The sequence below is a fragment of the Silurus meridionalis genome, chromosome 27 (genome assembly GCF_014805685.1).
Source record: "Silurus meridionalis isolate SWU-2019-XX chromosome 27, ASM1480568v1, whole genome shotgun sequence".
Taxonomy (NCBI): domain Eukaryota; kingdom Metazoa; phylum Chordata; class Actinopteri; order Siluriformes; family Siluridae; genus Silurus; species Silurus meridionalis.
Window position 1 is genome coordinate 6,577,290 of NC_060910.1, and position 22,558 is coordinate 6,599,847.

At 37.8% G+C, this 22,558-nt stretch overlaps 1 protein-coding gene across 5 annotated transcripts in view; it reads right to left on the reverse strand.

Moving 5' to 3' along the window:
* The window catches only part of mctp1a (multiple C2 domains, transmembrane 1a), a 144,201-nt gene that overhangs the window by 56,620 nt on the left and 65,023 nt on the right, over positions 1-22,558 (reverse strand). For 3 of the 5 annotated variants that reach the window (XM_046841679.1, XM_046841677.1, XM_046841681.1), the window contains exons 3-9: positions 15,177-15,319; positions 13,479-13,558; positions 12,015-12,126; positions 10,393-10,431; positions 6,154-6,318; positions 4,963-5,093; positions 2,647-2,833 (exon numbers count right to left, since the gene is read on the reverse strand). In XM_046841679.1, the coding sequence (XP_046697635.1) occupies positions 2,647-2,833; positions 4,963-5,093; positions 6,154-6,318; positions 10,393-10,431; positions 12,015-12,126; positions 13,479-13,558; positions 15,177-15,319 (857 nt within the window). The remainder of the gene's footprint in view (positions 1-2,646; positions 2,834-4,962; positions 5,094-6,153; positions 6,319-10,392; positions 10,432-12,014; positions 12,127-13,478; positions 13,559-15,176; positions 15,320-22,558) is intronic. The other 2 variants (XM_046841678.1, XM_046841680.1) reach the window with 1 other exon arrangement.

Below are 22,558 nucleotides of genomic sequence, written 5' to 3' on the forward strand. Positions count from 1 at the left end.
TGCTTCTAGGCCATTAATACTCGGTGATGAGGCACTCAGCCGCCCAGCCCCACTCATCCCATATGCAAACAGCTGAAAGTCATCTGATATGCCTTTGCCACTTTAATGATGTACGTGAAGCCACGGCGTAGCTGCATTAAGAGATTTAATTGCGTTTCTTGCTAGCTACGGCCGAACCCCAACCCCCCCTTCACATTTGTAGATGGCTACAGTTTCTACGGAGAGCATCTGTGGCTTCAAAGCATCCCCATCTACGTCAGCCTCTCCATCAAACCCCCCTCTGTCCCTCAACTGTAACTGCTTTCTTTGCATGGGAGACATCAGCAATGGGTCCATGCTCAACTACATTAAGGCACTTTAATTCATGTGGCCATCTGATTTTATGGTGATAGAAAGGTGGAAAGCGTTTGACGCCTACCTCTTCCCATACATTCGTTTTTTTTTTCTCTCTGCAACCACAGAGATCTCTTTAAGCAGCATTGTGCTGCATGAACACCAGCACTTCGTGTTATCTGCCCAACTAGATAAGGTACATCTTTATTAAATTCCTTACTCGGAAAGAGTGACAAGCAGAAAAAAGGGAATATGTTAATAGTGGGGACAAATTAAAGTCCCTATTTTAAATCCACTGTCCTCCCTCCCATCACTAGACCGGCATATCTCCCCATCAGACTGCAGGCTAGGGTGCTAATGAATGCGTAGATGCAGAGAGAGAGAGGGTGGGAGGACAAGAAAGGGGGAGAAAACTGAGCGCAAAAATGGGAATGAGGGAGTAAAAACGTCTATCCTTTACCAGGGTGGGAGCGGGTGGGGGGGGGACGAAAAGGTGAAATAGCTTTTCTTTTCATTTTGCACACCTACCCCTCCCCGACTCCTCACCCATGGCCTGCCTCTTATTCTTGAAGAGATCAGGATTATTCTGCCATTATCGGTCTTAGAGCTCCACCCTGTGGGCACGCAAGGACACTGCGGCGGTGTTTAGCGCACAACTGCTAGCCTTTTATTCTTAGTAAGTAATGTGGGTCAAACCACCTGCCGTTTGGCCTGTGAAACATTTCTATTTCTACAGACGATCAAACACGACATATAAAACAACTCAGAGTTAAAGTAGAATTACGAGTAGAAAACCCTTCCCATGCTCTCCATCTGACGGTAGCTAGGACACCTAGCTAGAGGATTATGTTGGCCTTTTGAAAGCGACTGTGAGACAGAGCCTTTAAGCTAAAAAAAAAAAAAAAAAATTCAAGAGCTTCATGTGTGCCATTATACCCAAGAGCAGATGCATCAGAGGCGGTTAGCAGCGTGATGTGCCCCTTTTTATTTAAACCCTGTCCCCTGCTTTTGGCATGTAAAGAGGTGGCAGAGAGCCGCAAATAGCAGCGAGCAAAGGGTTAACAGGCCAAAGACAAAGCAACAGGCTGAGACTATTGTACAGGCTGGAGGGCTGCAGGGCCCTGGGGCCACAGAGGGCCAAAGGCCCTCACACAGGACAGTAGGCCCTTTCAGTCTGGGCCTTTCAACAGCAAGCCCAGCCTCAAAAGAGCCTGTCACAGCACTGTTTCTCCCCCTCTCCTCCAGCACTCTCTACCCCAATCAGCTCCTCTCCTTCTCCCTCTCTTGCACTCCTCTACTCTCCTCTCCTCATCCCTCTCTTCAGAGAGCAAAGAGGCCCAAGGCTCTCCAGGCCTGAACCAATCTGCGGCCCCCAGAGGTTGAGCGCCTTTGAAAAAGAGGTCACATCATTGAGGTGCTGCCAGGTCTGAGAACTCGGCGCCAACAGGGACACAGTTCAACCCGCAAGCAGAATATGTAGAACAATATATCTAAACAGAGAGGATGAGTCGGTGCATTCATTGTGGCTTTATGGTGTTCATTTACATTTACATTTTGTATATTCCTTGAATTCCCAATTGGGTTGGTTCATTTTCTATTACCGCATCTGAAAGAAAATGCAAGACTAGTTGCGAGGCTGAACACACGTTTTCACGTGTTTTTTACTAATAAGTAGAATTTATTTTGCTAGATTTGAACATTACTGGAAGGAGTCTCCACTGTCAATGTATTCAACAAATACTCTTTAAAGTGTTAAATCTGTGTCTGGTGAGGAAACAAGGTTGGTTATGCAGATATTCCATATTAACAATACATAGATAAAAAGTACATTATTCATTGGAAACTATAAATAGATGGTAGTCCAAGTAGAATATAACACTTTGCTGTTAAAGGAAAACACACACCACTACAGAGTGTTAGCAGTACATCTGGTTCATGTTGGGCCACATAGAACCACCTGCTGTAATTTTTCCATAACAGCACATACGTTTAATTCCTTGTGTCTATATTTATTCCATTTATCACACTTGCATCTTATTAAAGAAACAAATAAGCACTCGCACCATCCATACACAATACAGTCCAACCCAGACTGACACAGACACACCTCCTGTGTCTCCTAGCAATGAAACCTTGCTTGATCCAAACTCTACAAACATTACAAATGATTATAAAAGGTATTTCCTACAGTTGCATCTTCATGCCCTGTGATATAAATAATACCAACCTGCTTTAGGCCCAAATCCCACACTTCTGTGCAATTATTTACCAATGCACTGATCTGCATTCTTAGTCGAGCTTGTTCACACTTACATATCTGTGAAGAATATCTCTCCTCTCGTGCGGGTCGTCGAGCATGTTGACAGAAAGGTCTGAGATGGAGACGGCGGCTGAAGCAGTGAGGGTGACCAGTAGCACCAGCATGCCCTCGCCCTCCTCCAATTGCAGGTCCAGCTTGTGTGTGCACTCCTTAGATAGGAGAGAGAGGTCCACTTGACACCTGGTATGCACACACAAATACACACACAGGTATTAATGTCATTATTATCTTCAGCATCAATTATACTTAGAGACGGCCTGTGTCACATTACAATAACACAACATTATGAGTGCTAACATGAAAAGCTGCACTAGTTGCAACCAAGTGCAGGTAGTCCCTGACTTACAATGGAGATGTGTTCCGATGACCCCATCATAACTAAAGTCGAGGCATGGCCTAGCCTACACAGGAGTCTTAAATAATAGTGATCAGTATGGGGTAGTATACAGTAATTGGTAATAATTTAACAAATGATGGTACATAATATAGCAAAACAGAGCTATTTACACTACCGTAATGTATAAACTTTACAGTATTTATGTATGTGGCAGCAAATGTGCAGAGCGCGCCAGTTCGTGAGTGTCTGGCAGCGCCGATAAAAGAGAAAATTGGGCTTTGAAACACCGAAAAATACAGAAAAATTATATGCTTTAACACCGAGACAACTGAGCTTGGTTGACCGCTGGTGAGAGTAATCACAGGGCGGGAGATGCGTACATTCTGACAGCATCCCAATCATCGTACCGAAATAAAAATAGCGAGCAAAAAAATTAAATACAATTCCGTATCACAATCGTCATAGTAAGATCGAAAAACTGTAAGTCAAACCATCGTAACTCTGGAACTACCTCTATATTAAAAACAATGTAAAAGGTGCACTCTAAACAATGTGTTAAAGAACAGTAGGTTTCAAATCCTACTTTGGTTACAGTTCTGTTAATCTTAACACAGGTGAATCAAAGTTTGAATTTAGGGAACCAGGAGAACGTCGGACACTCCGCGGCACATGTTTGGACTAAGGAATGTATTCGAGAATTAAATCCAATTTGTAGACAACTCAGAGATAAATGTAATCTCAGTCAAATCCAGAACTCCAGGAAACTCTAATGAAAAAGAAAGAGAAAACCACATTACACTTTCGCTCTCCATTTCCTGCAGTGAAGTGCCAAGCTTATAGTCCTGCATAAGCACCTGACCTGGCAGGCCACCGTGTGTGTAGTGTGTAATGGAAAGCTGCATCTAGCTCTGTGAGAACTTAATGTGAACATCAGTAACAGACCAGACAGTCCAGCGAGAGGACCGGAGAAGATGAGTATTTAAGGAAGGAGGGAACAGCCAATTACAAGAGTGACAAGCGAACCCATTTAGACACGTCATGTCTGTGAATGGAAATGTGCACAAGAGAAAAAGTAGAGAAAAGACAAGCTCCACAGTAAATTCTGCTCCCTCATTCCCCACTTCCCTTAGCCATTAGCTCTCATGTCTCTCATACTTATTGCTAGATCGTCAGGGTTAGAAGCACGGTAGGTGTAGAATCGTATTATTGTGTCTTTAAACAGTCTTAAAACCGTCAAAATTACAATCAATCACTACAATCAATCGTTTTACAGCTTATTGAATTATCTCTTAGCATTCCATGCACAATCCATCTGTATCAGTCTGTAATTAAAAGGAACTCCTTGTACACGGTTAATGAAAATAGCATTCATAATTCTGTATTTTATTGTTTCCAGAAATGTCGGTAGGTATCGTACACTTACTAATCCCTCCCCAACCCCCATCTTCCCCGGAGCACATTTTACAGCTGCTCTGACAGTTTTATCGGCAAGAAAATGCGTCTCCCAATGGATGCGCCTATAAAATCTATAAATTTTGATGCTTTCTCTGGAGTCAGACCAGTAAAATCTCTAAAGCATCATATTTTGGCATGACTATACACCATTTAGGGCTTTGTTTTTAAGTAGCCATAAAGAGTGTGGACACCAGAAAACTTTTAATATTTCGTGATAACCATAACCTTCAGCTAATCAATCATGAATGCGAAAAAAATAATTTCAGTCAAATCTGGATAGAAAGTACAGGACTAAATAAAACTGTTTAAATGCTAATTAAACAAAGAGAAAAAAGAACGCACCATCTGCTTGTGTTTTAATAGTCCCAATGTGATTTCACTAGTTTCTGATATGAAAGTGACTGCAGTACTTGGTGTTTATGTACAGCATAGTCTTTAGATGAATACAATTTGAATTGTATGAATATTGCGTAAATAATAATGTGCCCATTGTATATGAGACAAACACATAACCCACCTGCCCATGAAGTCATCTCTCTTGCCGGCGTCTCTGTCCCACACAGTGACATCTATAACGCCACCTCCTTCATCGTACAAATGAAAATCAAACTGTTCTCTCCACTGAGGGTTCAACGATTTGTGTATTATCTATAGAAAGCACATGGGAGATTGTGTGTGAGGTGAACATAATAAGGAAAACGGTCTACATGAACTCATACAACAGCAACGTGAAATAGTAATTATGCCTTTATTATATGAAACAGACTGAGCGGCTTTATAATTAATCTCATTTAAATTGTAAACAATTAATTCGAATTAAACGACTGCAAGTGTAGCTAAAACACTGTTAACTGTTTTTAAGTCCTTACAGTCTAGAGCTTGTTATATTGTTATTCCTTTCATTAATATATTCATTAAGAATAAGTAATCTAATTTAAAATCTACATTGCCAGTTAGAAATGTTTCACACTTGGATTTGTTTTATTACAATACATTACATTACATTTCAGTTATAATACACACAGTAAGTGTAATATCAAATGCCTATTAATCAAATCTTAAATCTATCTGAACAAGGACATATTCAGTATTTAATCTAAATTCTCAATCCTTATTGAGAATTTTACATGGCTCTTACTCTAGTTTTAGCTACTCTGTATTTGTCTCAAAGTTAATATCAGACATTGTGACACCTGAGCATAAAATTTACATGCGCAATTTTAAAAAGCCCATTTGACGTATGCTGTTATGATAACCTCACTCTTGTTCTAATGTTCCACTAGATTTTTGAGTCTGTTTGAGGAGATTTGTGATCATTCAGCCACAAGAGCATTAGTAAAGTCAGGTACTGAGTAAACGAGGAGCCCTGGGGTGCAGCCAATGTTCCAAATCATCCCAAAAGTGTTTATTAGGGTTGAGTCAGAGCTCTATAGAAGGCTACTCAAGATCTTCCACTCTGAACTCTTGTTAACCATATCTTCATAGAGATGTCCTTGTGTATATATACACTGTACATATACAGTATATATACAGTATATATCACAACATGGGGTAGACAGTTAATCATGGCATTCATTCATCCAAAAAGTACATTCTTAATCCACAGAGAAATTACAGAAAGGCTCATACAATTGAAATAAAAAAAAAAAAATACTTTATATATAAAGTGTATATATTTAAGTGAAAATATATATCAGGTCAATAATACCTTGCTTTTGTACTTCTGGTGTCCCATTCTGAATTTGACATACGGGTCACTCAAGCCGTTAGTGTCCATTGGCTGGAGGTTACGACCCTCGATTAAACTAATGCTGACAATTCCTCTCCACAGCTGGGCTTTCCTGTGGACATCTGATAACCTTAGACTCTGGTACTGCCAATTCAAAAACACACACACATACACACAGATATATGATTATTTTTTCAAATCCGACATGCACATGGATGGACAGAAACATAAACCCATGCTTTTATTGACTACAACAAATGGAGAGGCTGCAAAAAGAAAAGCCCACATAAGCACAGGCATGTGTGTAAGACAACTAACTATTACAACTAACCATCACTATTGAAGACATCATGCTTTTCTGTCCAAAGTAATACAGAAAAGACATGCAGTGTGTGTCCTAACTGAGCTGTATTTCTGAATGCTCTACCAGGAAAGTATAAAATCAACCAGTATTAATCACACACAAATATATCCTACAACTATGTCTCAGTTTCTGTACCTAATTTGAAGCCTCATTAGCATAGCATTTGTTTGAAGTGCATTTCATTAAACTGTACAAACAATTCAATGGGGGAAAAAAAACACTGCATTGATATTGGGAGCAAGCAGCTAATGCCTTTCTCTCCAGATATTAGCGTTTAACGTGCTGACTCTTGCAGAGCCATTGTAAAGTCCCAATCACTATTAGTTTCACTCCAGTAGCCAGAAAGCCAAGAGAGCATCCAAAAGCCAATTGCAAACTTCAGAATGCAGCATAGGATATTCTGCTATACTAATTGCACGTTAAAAAAAAAAAAAAAAAACAGCTGAAGGTTGCAATTACAAGTATTTGTGCTGAAATAATTGTCGTTCAAATTGAGGCAGACACTCATAAGCAAGCAAGCAAAAAAAATAAGCCAGCAAAACAGTTTAAATGTAAAACACTGAATGTAAATTACAATCAGATGAGCTGGCTGTGCTAGCATTAGTGTTACTTTAGAGAATCTCACAGCCTGCACGTTCGTACGCGTCGATATTAAGGTTGGAGTGAAAACCTTAATTTCAGAAGCTGCATCATAATTACATATCTTGCTTGGTTTGCATTTGCTGAGTGCAACGTTTACAGTGCTTGCACTTCATGAAAGAGAGATGGGGTGTATAAATAGATACAGGCACCCAGGAGTGAAGGGAGAGGTCTGGATGTAGTTAGTACTAGCAATGTTCCAGCATTCCCGGGACCCACCCAACGTGGCCCAGTTTGGAGCTTCAAAGACGGCTTTCAGCGGGGTGTCCTTTCTCATATGGTGAAGACAAACTTTTTGTAATTCCATGCCAAAATTCGGGTTAAACTTTAACAGGGAATTAAATAGCTCGCACACAGCTGACCAAATTAAAACACACATTAACGTCCAAAGGTACATTTCAATGTCAGGATACTAAACATATACAGAGAGACACATTTTCTTTTCAACAACAAGACAATCATTTTTACCACAATTTTTTAGCACAGATACATGCAGTTACACTGAGACGAGCCCCAGAAAAGCGCATGCCTGTCCATTTACAACACATCTGTGATGGACCGTCAGCTCATAAGACGTAACGTAAAGCCATAGAAGATGGAAAGAAATGAAAACACACAATATAGCATACATGTGTAAATGAATAAAAAAAATAAAGCAGCTCAGATCTGCATGCTACTGTAGTAAATAGCTAAAAAAAAAAAGGATTAGCTTTGCTTTCCTCGCTGAAACATACTGTGTAAAGTGTAATCACATCCTAAAATCACAACCTAAAAATAATTGTAATATTTCACTTATTACAGACTGTTCAAATATTTCTTTGAGGCCCTGAAGCAAAAAGACTGAAAATCTACTAAAATAACAGCTCAATATTTCAGCCTGCCACAGTAGTAATCACAGTAACTCCATGCACTCTGGTAAGAGTAAAAAAATTCAATCTTTATAAAGATGGGAAAACTTTGTGAAGGGATAAAATGCATTGTAATCACCAGGCTCATGCTGTCGGTCAATACAAATACTACCGTTGTAAGTGATTTCATAGTTTATAAGTGTAGTAAACATTTAGTGTCAGAGAACATCTGGTGTAAGGTGTTGTGTGAGGCAAAATATATTTGAGATTATGATGTGTCACATTTACAGCATCTTTTCTGGTGGAGAAAATGCTAAATTCATAAACTCTGGAGTTTTATTGAAAATGTGTGCTATCTGTATAAAAATAAAGAAGGAGCTATAATGTTTTATAGGAGGTGGTAGCTCAGTGGTTAAGGCATTGGGCTTTGGATCAGAAGATCACAGGTTCAAATCCTACCACCAAGCTGCCACTGCTGGGCCCTTGAGCAAAGCCCTAAAAAAACATCCTCTGCTCAGTTGTAAGTCGCTCTGGATAAGGGCGTCTGCCAAATGCCGCAAATGTAAATGTAAATGTTTTAGTCCCCAAGTACAAGTAAACCCCAACCCTCTACCCTATGACATAGCTTTTCTTTTCCAAATGTCATTATAAGAGTAGCAAATAACTGAGCAGTGCATTTAATCACTAATATTTATTTAATTTAAATAAATTCGAATTTTATAAACTACTTATCTCTATAAAGCTGGAACTATACAGGACTGACTTATGGCCACCGATCAGGCATAAAATTATGACTGTCTGCCTAATATTGTGTTAGTCACCCTTTTGCTGCCAAAACAGTTATGACCCATCGAGCATTAACACTATTAACTTTTTCAGCAGTTTGAGCTACAGGAGCTCGTCTGTTGAATCGGACCACACGGTCCAGCCTTCGCTCCCCACATGCATCAATGATGATAGACACTGACCACTGCAGACCGGGAACATCACACACAAGCTGCAGTTTTGGAGATGTTCTGAACCAGACGTCTAGACAATTTGGCTCTCGTCAAACTTACTCACATAAATCCCACCCACTAACAGGTGCCACAATGAAGAGATAATCAGTGTTATTCACTCACCGGTCACAATGTTATAATGTCATAATGTTATGCCTGATAGGTGTATGTTACTTATAGCAATATTTTAAAAAGAACAAAAAATCATAATCAGAGAAAACCCTGATTTACCAGGCCCTGCAAGAGCTTTTTCTCACATGCCATTAGGCTACTCAATTCACTCTGACAAATACAGAAATCCCACTGGCCTGTCATTAATATGACGGCTGAACTGCACACTTTTTTTCAGTATTCTCTTGTGCAATAAACAGACTAATCATGTGCTATTTATTCACTCTCATCACATATTTATCACAGATAGTCCTTTTACATTCCAAACAATGTGAACATTTTATCATGTAATAAGCCTTTTGTACCTGTAAACTAACATGCAATATTTCTTATATTTAATATTTGTGTGTCTATTGTGCTATGTGTATTATTTTTGGTATTGTCTAGTTTACTGTTAATTGTGCTTTCTATTGGTCTATTTGCTACCTGTCCTAGCTGTTGATTGTTATATGCTGTAACTGCACAATGGAGCTTTTGGAGAAGCGCAATTTTGTTCTGCATTGCAACCTGTTGCTTGTCTGAATGGCAGTTAAACTTTGACTTTGACTTTGAAACATCACACAGTCCAAAAATAAACCATAATAGCAAAATGTTTCATAGAAAAGCATTAGGCTAATCCCAAATATTTAATATTTATTTAACACTACATTGATGACATGGTCACTGCACAAGTGATAAAGTATTTTTCTACACACCGCATCATGAACGCATTCAAGAACGAAGCAGCTTAGCTTTGCAGCCAAAATGAATACAAATGGTCTGAAAATGAAAAACTGAATGCAAAATGAACAGCTTTATTTTCTTAGTTGCTGCAATACACAGTGTAAAAATAGTCATTATTTTCCCTTAAAGTGCTCTTTATATTTTACTTATGGTCTATTAAAACACACATCCTTGGAGATATGTGTTTTTTCTTCTTAGATAACAATTCACTAAACTAAAGAATTTAATTGTGATGCTCTGGTCAATAATGGACATGGATGCTAAGCAAAGCGTGGCTGCATCCACCAGATGGCGTTAGTAATTCAGCTGTATATTGCAAGTCGTAGAAAATAAAGATCGCACATGAAAATTAAGGTGACTAGAATTAACCGGCTAAGAAGAGTAAGGCACAGACGCCCTGTTCGGTCTGAGGCAGAACACTGCAGAGCTTAGGGAGTGAAGGACATCAGTACAGGCTGTGGCATGCTGTTATTACCTTACTGGATCTTTTCCAGCTCCTTCTCAAAAGCATGGTCTGTAAATGAGACAAAGCCGTTACATCGCCACTATCACCATCCCCAGTGCGATGAGCTCGTTAGAGATAAGAGTGTGAGATTAATTAAGCTTATAGGGAGTACACTGAAATGAGTATTCTATGTATTAAAAGCATTATGACATCTTGTAATAGATGTACTGTTAAATGCTTCCAGTTTATTAGGTGTTAAATGTAAAAGCAATTTTAAATATATATATCAAGGTTTGCTGTGATGTGATACTGGCATGCTTTTGTGCACACCATGGCTGTATGGATATTTTATATTACACCTGCCTTGCTGTCAAATCAAACCAGTCTGGTCATTAACCTCTCTTATCAACAAAGCATTTTCACCCACAGAACTAACGTGTGTGAAGGTCCCTGGGGCGCAGCAAAAATTTGTTTTGTTGATGCTCAATGTGAGCATTAACTGATGCTTTTGTACTGTATTTCTGCATGGTTTTATGTATTGTTTGTGTTTGGCAAACTGCATGAAAATAGAGTCGCTCATGTGCTCCTATTAAAGTGGCTAGTAAGTGTGTAATCTATTGAAATGTACTGAATTTTTGCAGTACCTAATAAACTGGCAAATCTGATCTGTTAATTAATTAATGAAGGGTATCACAGAGATGTCATAAACCTTTTTTGCAAAGACCTGGATTAAAGCTGCTGAATGATAAACTGGTAATTGATGATTAGAGCAGGAGCAGCCAGGGGAAGCTGAGGACAGCAGCCTCTGCACAACCTACCGTAAACAAATCAACAAGAGAAGGACTGACCATTCCCAGCTCAATTCATACACACATCCTAAAACTCCATCTCTAATTCAGCCTATTGGTGGCGTACGAATCCCAATGCAATCAGTCATAGTCATTTACAGCATTATAGAAACAATTAGACAAAGCAGCATATATTTCTCCTGTGAGCTTGCTCCGGCTCTATTACACATGTAGGGGTGGAAGAATTAGGTATACCAAATCAGATAGAAATCTCTACACAAAACTCCAGGCAAGTCTAAAGATGCAATTAGGACGGACCAGCCAGCGCTGAACACATTTCTCTTCTCGAGAGAGGAATTCTAGCGCTTTTATTATTGTGCCTTTTCTTCCTGAGCAATATATTTTTTGGCTTGAGATGAAATATGGATTATTTTACTTTAGCTAGCCCACTAAGCCTATTTGTCATGTCCTTCAAATTGAATGACTTATCATGCGCTAAGGAGAGCCGGTAAACTGCGAGAAATAAAAGAAGTTCAGCTACGATAGCTCCGGCTTAGTTTTTATCTGCATTTCACTTGATGCCATGATGAAAATCAATCTATTTTAATGCAAAAGTAACAAAATTCTAAAGTACATCAAGCTTAGGATACTGACACATATCAAATAAGACGCGTGACCTCTTAAAAACCTACCAAAAGATTAGCCGAATCAAAACATTCTTCATCTATTCATCTATTTACACAAATACACAAAAATCTCAAAATGAACGGCTACAAAGGAAACCACAAGTTCAGAATCTCACACATCATAGATAGAAATAAAAGAGGAATAAACCAGAGTAGGAAGATATAAGAGAACACTTACAGCTTCCCGAAAGTCTCCTTCCTTAGGAGTAAGAGTGACCACCAATTCCAGAGAGCCCAGGTCATGGTCAGGATAGTGAGGGTCCTTCAGCTCAAGAGTTACCTCCAGGGATCTGAAGGAAGCCCAATAAAGTAACAGTCAGACATGACTAAATAGCATGTAGATAAACTTGCCTTTAATCAGTAAATCTGTGTAGTACACTGTAAGTACACTGAATGACAGAAACATATCTGGGTCTAATGGGGTCTGGAACATATCGGGGTCTGAATCACTGATATGAGCACAAATGCTAGATCAGCTTTAATTGTGTGGAAAATACTACCTGCCTGCAAGTACCTATTTATGTGTTATACATCACATATACATTTGAATTACATAAAATGTGAAACTGCACGTATTCAGTATGTGCCTGTGGGGGTTTCTTCTGGTCCTCTGGCTCTTGAAATCATCCCTATATCTAATTATGTGTGCACATTCTGCCCTGTAAAAGACCACAATCCCATCCATGGTTTATTCCCACTCTTTAGTGGAAAGTAAGAGCTCAGTCGTGAAGACGTTGGACTTCTGATTTAAAGGTCATGAATTTAAATTTCTGTACCACCAAGCTGTCATTGCTGGGCCCTTGAGCAAGGCCCTTAACCATCAACTGCTCAGTTGAATAAATTAGATAATTGTAAGTCATTCTAGATAAAGGCATCTGCCAAATGCCGTACATGTAAATGCAAAAATGATTCCTATTTTACACCCAGTATTCCTGGAGTACATCCAAATCCACCATAATCCTGTCCTGAAGAAAGCCTGTACTCAGGATATACAGTATAAATAAATGAATGAACAAGTTTGGAAAAATATGGTCTATTAAGGGATTTTTTTTATCTTACTGAAGGGGATATCCTTGCAATATAATTATTCTGAAATTCTGTTCTTTATGAATTAACTGTTTTTCATTTTATATCCATATCTATAAAGAAGAATAGTTTCCGTCCAGTTCCTTTTTCACTTGTACATCACTTCTACATGCATTTTTTTTATTGCTCTACTTACTATGTGTAATTTTGATGTGACCAGATGTGATTTTGATTAAACAGACATAATAAGAACAATAAATAACCAAAGAAAACTTTCCATAATGTAAAACTGCTCATAAAATCTGAATTCTCCTGTCAGTTGTACTACCACAAAGAAACACTAGAGGTCGGTCTCGATCTTTCCCAACCAAGCATGTTAACATGCAACATTTGCATTTAAAATGTTTATGCCATTTAGCAGACGCCCTCATCCAGAGTGGCTTAGAATTGAGGGTTATGGGCTCAGCAGTGTAATCTTGGTGATGCTGGGATTTGAACTTGTGACCTTCTGGTCCAGAGTCCAAAGCCTTAACCCCTGAGCTACCAAATTTAAACTTGAAAGCAACAGTATGTAGAAAAGTGATAATTATGGACTGTCATAAAGTTGGTGAAGGACCTATGTTGTTCCAGAGACTCCAGATGAAGATATGCAGAGCCCATGAAATCATCCTGCAGGCCAAAGTCGTAGTCAAAGACCTGAAGTAAAGAGTCAGAGAGTAAGTGTAAGACAGATACTTAAAAACAGATGATATGAATTTATTACTGAGAACGAATACAAGAATATAGATTAAGTGATGAACATTTAGCAACAAGACACAAAATCCTAATGTAATTGTAGAGTACATGCAATTCAAACTGAAAATTTCAGCACATTGTCCTGCACTTGGGAAAGAACTGACAACTGTACAGAGAATAGCAGTGGATAAATGTTTATTTCAAGCATATTTTTGTAGCACGCTTTCACTCTTCAGTCAAATGCATATCTACATGAAATCGGTGTAAATGACTACTTTAGAGAGAAGTGGTTTGTCACTAAGCAGTAGTTATGTAAATCAGACAGCTTTTGCAGTAGATTCTGGTACATTTGGTACATGAACATGACCTACTATCCTTACTCACCATCAAGTTTGACTTTTTTTTAAATCTACTGACTACTTAAATCAATCTACTGACTACTACTGGCTTTTAAAAAGTTAATTTTTTTGCTTCGAAATGTTCAAAATTATATATTTCTATAAAACACCCATGTATGGACTTTTGCATGTAAAGAAAATCATTAAACACAATACACTTGAACATTCAACAGCCTGAAATCCTGAGAAAGATATCAGACCCTCTGTGGCTAATAAGTATAAATATGATAAAATTTTGTCTCATGTCTGTTCTATAATAAAACATTAATAGTAGACTTCCAAAAACCTTAGTTTCAAGTCAAAGATTTAAGTTTTTTTGCTATTTAGTCAGTGTAGGAACGCGGACATTCTGCAAAGAAGCCACAGATTGGATTTGTACAGAATAGGGGTGTAACGGTACACCTATTTGTACCAAAAATCCTCGGTACAGAGCTTTTTGTTTGGTGCAATGTAATCCTTTTTACATGCGGAATATAGTTAAAATCCGGGTTCCCACATGGACGTATTAAGTGGCGGACAGCAAATTTGATTAGTCTCTGCCTCGGAATTGAGCGCAGTTTTAAAATTTTCTAAATATAATTTTATATAATAATATTTAACCAAGCAGACATTTTATTCCAAATTGTTTTAAAAAATGTTACTTTTGCTTACAAATGTTCACAAATTTTAATCATAATAAACTGCGTTAATAAAAAAGACCAAGCAATTGTATGTTATGCATTTCTTCGTTCAACTGTACTGAAATTGAACCAAACTGTGACTTAAAAAACCGAGGTAAGTACCGAACCGTGAATTTAGTGTACCGTTATCCACCTAGTACAGATTCAACTTATAAATGCTACAATATTCATACAGGAAAACACCAGTGAAACATTTAACATCTAAAGTCTCTGGTCTCTATTATTCTGACCAGAGAAATTGCATAAAGTAAAACATTTGAGGTCTGTGAATCATCAAACAGTGAAAAAAAAAGTCCAAAGCATTACAAGAGTCACTGCATTTATATCAAGCAACAGCTTTTCTGAGTTTATGTGAAAGATCACAGTACCACAGAATCATCCAAGTGTCATATTGCAAACAGACGAAACCTTGGAAAAACTGTAAAGACTTACTTCCTCCACCATCCATCATATCAACGACTTGGTTCAGCTCAGAGAGAGTCTCCCTGGCTCATATCTTACCTTAACATATAGGGGTTCTTTTAAATTATCCACCAGCAGGGTCACTTTCTCATCCCATATCGGGTTCAGGTTCTTGTGAATGGTCTTACTGCGGAAAACCTCCTTCCCTGTGATCTTGAACTTCACATAAGGGTCGCTGGTGCCTAAAAATAGTGACAGAACAGTTATGGTTTCATCGGCACAGAGACCACAGTACTGTGTGTGGCAACATGAGTCATTGTGGCCTGTCTACAGTCTGCGTTCTCAAGGACCCAAGACAGAAAATCAATAAAATCAATAAAATCAATAAAATCTGTTCTTGTGAGAAAAACACCATGTGCAATGGCTTCTCTTAATGAACTTAAATTAATTAATGCAAATTTCTGAATATAACAGTCAGATTAATTAACATGTATTCTTTTTCTTATTCTTATTCTTTCAACTTTTCAAGCATCTTAATCCATTAAGGAAAAAATGTGCAAACCAGATGGTATTTCACTTCAAGATGATTGTTAAGTGTGGCCTCTATTTGCCTGAAAAGTCACCAAGAGTGTCACCAACAAGGACCACACATTCAGGGTCTGTCCATTCAACCTCTCTACATCTAATTACATAATTGGAGTCATCAGAATAAAAGACGGTTTACCACTGATCTAATGCACATTCCTTGTGGTTCTTGGCTCAAGCAAATCTCTTCTTCTTTTGTTCTTCTAAAATAATGGTTTTTCTCCATTGTCTGCCACATATACAAGCATTTATGTGGATTCTAATTTGTGGTGCCGTAATTCGGTAGTTTCTGGAGGCTGGGAATACTAATAAACGTATCCTTTGCAGCAGAGGTAGCTCTTGGTCTTCCTTTCCTAAGATAAGTCTTTATAAGAGCCAGTTTCAGCATAGCATTCGATCATTTTGGAGACTGCAAAATTATTGGGGATACATTGAAAATTTTCAGATTATCTGACATTCATGTCTTAAAATAATGATGGACTATCAGTGGCGGGTGGTCAGGGCCAGCAAAACCTTCTCTGCTGGCCTAAACACTATCAGAAGCACTGACCTACATTTACAACCTAAATTCTAATATTTGATCTGTGAAATTGTATTACTTTATTCCCAACAGTTTATTCTCTGTATTACGTAGTGTTTCTCTTGGCTACACTGCTTCCAGTACGTGTATGTAGATGTTAGATTTTTTGTCCTACAGATTTCAGCCTATACGTGCTGCCATGTCAATCTAATCTGCAAAGTTAATACTACTGGCTCTTTGGCCATAGAGAATATTACTAACGAGTCTGTTTGTTTAACCAATCAGATTTCAAATTTGCATCACAGAGCAGCTAGCTGGCCCAAAATAGCGTCAGCATTTTTCCGTCCTCTGATTGGTTGGTCAGAGGGAAAATGTTACAGCCAAGTTTGACTGGCAAAACATGTCTGTAGCTCTGCACATATTAATACACCAGAGTTAGACTTTTTATGCCTACGGAGGAAGAGAAATTGATTTGGTCTCAGAAATACTTAAAAATACATTTTCAAGAAAAAAGCTAGAGGTCGGCCAACCCAGAAGCTAGCTAGCTTGTCTCAGCCCGTTTAAGGGTTTGTTCACCACTTCCAGACCAGTGAATATAAGCGGTACCACTGGATTACAGCCTCTGAGGAGCGGTGAACATTATGAGTCTGCATCTCTGGTGAGTAGGTTTGTAATTTTATTTACATTTTCAATGTTTTTGTCATGTTATTAGACAAACATTGATTTTGAACTGCTCCAGATGATGTAGGTGCACAGTTGCGGTTGTGTAGCGGTTTGGAGTCTTAACTGGGTTTCTTGCTTTAGTAAAATGGTATTCACCCTCCATATGTGAAATGTCTCTCTCTCTCTGTAATGCCACGCGTTGTTATATTGTGTTTTTTTTTTATAGTATCGATGGTTTCTATAATTGTGACATGATAGTGGTGGTATTAAGAGGTGGATTAAGTTAACATGTGACTTGGTGCAGGCAGTCAGTGAGGACTAGGTTCAATTGATGTGCAGTGGCTGATGGGTATTGTAGTTTCTGTCCAGAATTCTGACAGTAATATTTAGTACAATTACATAGTAGTTAGTAAAGTTACAACTAGATTGCTCTTTTTAAATTCTCTCCTGTCCATTAAGCTTCATCATATCTAACAAGACATAACAGACTAAATAGATCCTGAGACACATCTCAATGTGAAACTTTCCAGGCTCCTGTATATTGTTATGGCATCTTGGAACATTTCTTTCCATACCACCAGAGGGCAGCACTTGCCATGGTCTCCTTGGCTGCTTTGATTTTGCTACTTTGTTACTGTCCACCACTGGTAGGTTCTGCATTTTCCGGTCTTCTTTGTGTAAGGTAATTAAGTAAAATGCTTTAATTAATCCACTGCTTTTTTGGCTTTTTCCCAGTGCTTGTTTGCTTCTATTGTGTTTTCCATGAATGTTTTACATTTACGACATTTTTGCAAAAGCCTAAGTCCTCCTATGGAAAATATATAACCTCCTGGCATTTTTTTCTAAGAAGCTAGTATATCTTAGTAAATGAAAATAAATAAAATGAAATGAAATAATGTATAGCAGAAATCTTGATGCAGTGATGCTGTAGTTTTTTTATGCTTGGTAAAAATGCATCAATAGAGATCCTATGAATTCTTTAGTTTAGTTGTTTAAAATCGTGTTCATCTTTTTATTTTTATTTTTGTGGTTCAGTGGTAGCTCACTGGTTAAAGTTCTGAGTTACTGCTCGGGAGGTTGGGGGTTCAGAAACCATTATTGGCAAGCTGTCACTTTTAGCCCTTGAGCAAGACCCTTAACCCTCTGGTTTGCTTTTGAAGGCTTAACCCCTGCTTCCTAACATGTGAATAAAAAGTTTCACTGTGCTGTAATGTACATGTGACAAGTAACAAGCCCCTTTACCCTTATACCTCTCCCATTATCAAAACCAACAGCAATGTTGTAAATTGACCATTAGATGGCACTTCTGTACCATAGTAGTCTAGTAGTAAAGTCACATCAGTTATCTTGTCAGCGTCTGCAGCTTCCCCTTTGTCCTTATCAGCCCACCTAATCCATGCAAAGCCATATGGCCTTCCATAGATTTATCAGATTCATCAAGGTTTTATCGTGAGCCTAGAAAATATGCTGCCATATTCAGATGACAGCAGATCATAAGAAAGAAATTGTGATAAAAAATAAGTATATCGAGGTCAGCAAACATACAAATACAATCCCTTTATCCCTTATTAAATACCTAATTTAAACAAAAAATTATTTTGTGGAGAGATAAAGTACCGTTAGTTCAGACTGCTCCAGATTTTCAACTAAAGCTATTCTCAGTACAGCCTGTATAACAAGCAGCAGTGTCCTATCATTTAGGATAATGTTCAGGTCAATAATAAAGATGCCAGAAGGTTCCACATGGACACATTTTTGATACTGGCAAGGTCAGTGCACTGGTCTGGAAATGAGGTGATTAGCTCCTACTGGACCCATATTAGATGTTCAGATAGATGTAGAGGCCAAGACAGGGGTTTGTGTGTGTGTGTGTGCTTGTAATACCACTCAGCATGGGCAGGGAGTTCAAGTTTAACTTCACATCACGCTCCCCCTGGTTCTTATCATAACTCAGTGTGCTGAAGCCTTTCTTCACACCCACTGGCTGCTCTATGACATCAGTACAATAGTGCACTGCTATAATCATTAACACTCATCTCAGATTTTAGGAGGCAGAAATCTGATTTGCAGATCTCAGGATCTGCACAAGTGTGCAGTTTTTTACAGCAAAGGGGATCTTTTTCTAATTTTCTTCAAAACAGATATGCAGATATGCCTTACCCCTCTCCAATTGGTAGGTGTTTTATTAAAAAGGAGATTGGACATTAAGTGGATATAAGCTAAGACTAAAATTAGAGACAAGGTTTTGATATATTTCAGTTCAGGAAACGTCTGAGTTTTTTTTTCAAAATTTAATGGCAATTTTTTTCAGGCACCATAATACTTTTCTCAACTCGTGAATCACCTGAGCTTTTAGTAGCTAATGGATTTGTCAGAGCACTGCTCTGTGTTTGTGTCCTTTAAATCATGCTTGGTGAGATGAGCATTTGCTTCAACCTACCATTCCTATAAGTTCTAATATAACTCAACCCTCAGTTGTGCCATTTCCTAGTGACTGCCTGACCACAGTTTGCACTCTCATCTATCAGCTGTGGTCTTACAGTTCATTTGCTTTCTCTACACATCATCTTGTGACACTGCCTCACCATGGGCTTTTCCCACTGATAGCTGTCAAGTATACTAAGAAATTATATTAATCATGTCCCTGTGCCTGTAGCAGGGCCACTGGTCTGCATTATTGATGTTATGTTTGTGCTTCCTCTCTCTGGGTTCACCTGTAGCCGAGCATAACGGTAGAAAGCGAATGCAATCTGTTGTATTTACATGAATTAAGCCATATTTTTTAATATACTGTATATGAGTCAGTGGTGTGATAAAAGAACAGCTGTATGCTTCCACTGTAAGAGATCTAATTTAAGAAATTCAAGAGAATAAAGACAAGCGATTTCCAATTTGAGCTGCTCGGTGCGCATAATAATTAGAATACATCTGTCTATAAAAGATCCTATTGCCAGAACTTGCCAGAGAACAACATCGTTATTTCTCTCGTTTTAGACCAAATCAGTTTATCATAGAACAAATGTAAATGTGGGATGCTCCTAGCCATTCAGAGCTCAGAGTAGGAAGCCTAACAGCAGGATTTGCATAATGATGCCAACTTCATAAAACAACTACCAGTTGTCTCAGCAAGACCCAGCACTTTATCTGTTCCACACAGCTTTGTCCACACATCCTCTCAGCTGCCTAGCAGTACATCTAACTATACACCTAGACTGCTGAGCACTTACTGACTCCCATTTCAGCTTTACATGCAACAAACAACAGTAGTGGTTATCACAGGAGGATCTGTGTTTTTAAGAAAAAATGGATACAAAATGTACAAACGGGAGAATTAAAATGTATTCAGCAATACAATTTTTCCAAAGCAATTAAAACTGAGTAGAGTCAGTGATGTTTAAGAAGACCCCCTTAACTGGGTAGAGTATATAACCTATGTGAAATGTGAAGATTGGACAAAATAACACCTAGAACAGTTCAAACTTTATAAAGACTTTGATTGTGCAATACCTTAATATTTTAACGTTTAACTAATGTTTAAATATGTAATACTTAATAATCTATTTATTTCTATTTTAATGCACCATAAGGATTGAAACCCTGTGCAATGAAATTGAATAATCGAGCTAGCTAGCTATCTATCATGAGTTTGTTATGGGAAATAGGTGCAGTTGAAAAGTGTCAAAGGCTGTTAATTTTAACTTTACTATTAAAAATAGATTTTCCACAGATTCTGAGTTTATCTCTGCATTTGCCACACCATCCCTCATGGTGGCAGACAGCTAGAGCTCTTGCCTTGTATTTGAGTAACTTGGGTTTGAGACCTGACAACAGGATGATATATACAATCTCACTATCACATTGCGAAAAAGAGCATTGCTCAGCAGTCCCTGACCCATAATCGTTTTAGATGATGCAATTACAACAATTTTGGCTTTATGTAGAATTAGTATTAGTTATGCCAAACAAGCCCTATAAAATAACTATTTAAGTTAGGTATTATGAATATTAATATTATTATCTAATCACCAAGTCCATACTATACACTAGTTAAATACCATTTTATTTGGAGCAACACATTATTTGCAGACAGAAATGCCTTCTGTAAAATCTCCATTTGAATGTTGAATTTGGGGTTCACTGTATGTTATTACTGGTTTTCGCACTGGTTTCCTCCTGGCTCTAGGTTTTCTGGTTTCCTCCCACCTCCTGCAAAATGGATTGGTAAATCCAAATTGCTGCAGGGTATGAATATGTACTAATCCCTTAATCACACTGTAGGGAGCAATGTTACCAAAGTATGTGCCTATACAAAGTCCTATAGTGCCATTTAACAAATAATTCTACCCAACATAAGATAATGTGTATGCGGAATGGTTTTAAACAATAGCTTTTACACAACATGTTAGTAAAAGCATATTTCCATTGTCTAATTTAGTGATTTACACTTTTATACATAGTGATGAAAATTCACACTTTATCTTTATCATAGAAGTATTATATATTGAGGTTTTTAAAGTTATTCACCAATTTCCTTTCATTGAAATAGGTTTTACTTTACTGGGTATAACTTAAAATCAAATAGGCTTTAAAATCCCTAACCATTTCTATTAAGTGAAACATTTTAATATGTGATCTAAAATCCTAATTGTTCATAAATTAAATGTGGGTTCTTGGATTTTTTTTAAAGGTCACCTAGCTTTAAATGTTTGATCTAATTGTATCACTGTGTGAGCCACCAAGTCATTAAATTTATTATTCAATATAATAAAAATGGTTTTCAACTACTGGGAGAAATTTGGAAGTTCTGTTTAGGAATTCTTAAAAAAAGTCCTAGTATTTAGACTTAATCTCTAGTTCTAGTTCAGAACATAAGCACAAAGTATCACTTTGGCCCAAAGAGAAGGACAAATATCCCTGATTGCAAAATTATCTACTGTTTATCAGTTTTGACGATTAATCGGCACCCATAGTTAATTGCTGGAACTACAGTATTAGCTATCGGCAAAAATCCATACCGATAGTTTTTCAGGGTTGTGTCTGCGCTGGAGCAAATTAAAAGTTCGCTCCTCATTATACAGAACAAGAGCTGCCTCTAGAGGTGAGTCAGTGACACCACGTCCTTTTTTTTTTTTTTTACATGACTGCGCTCTGTACATAAATTTACTTAATTTAAAAATGTATTAGTAAATGTTGAAATTAACAAACAATAAACAATTCTTTAAAAGCATCTTCGGTTAATGTTGCAAATACAATCTGTAAAACTGTAAATTGTTACCATTTCACATCCAAATCCAGTCATGCTTAAAATAGCCATTTTTAAATGTGTTTACAAAGTCCAGAGCATTGAAATTACATTTACTTAAATTCAGTGCAATACTATTTTACATGGAGTGTTATGTTTTAAACCAGTATCCATTTTAACCATTGGTTGATTAATCATTATCTGCAAGTACAATCTAACTTAGCTATCAGCATTGGTAAAATCCACTTTCAGTAGACCTCTAATACGTCACTTCTGAATATACTTGAGCTATCAGCAGGAAAAGCCTATGGGAAGGCAATGCCACAAGACTATATTATCAGAAAGAAAATAAACTCTAAAGGCCACAGCTTTGACATTATTCTGATTTATGTAAAATGTGAGGCAGGCAATCACCACGAAATCAGATCAAAGAAAGAATTGTCAAACCATACAGAATAATGGCGTGAAGCA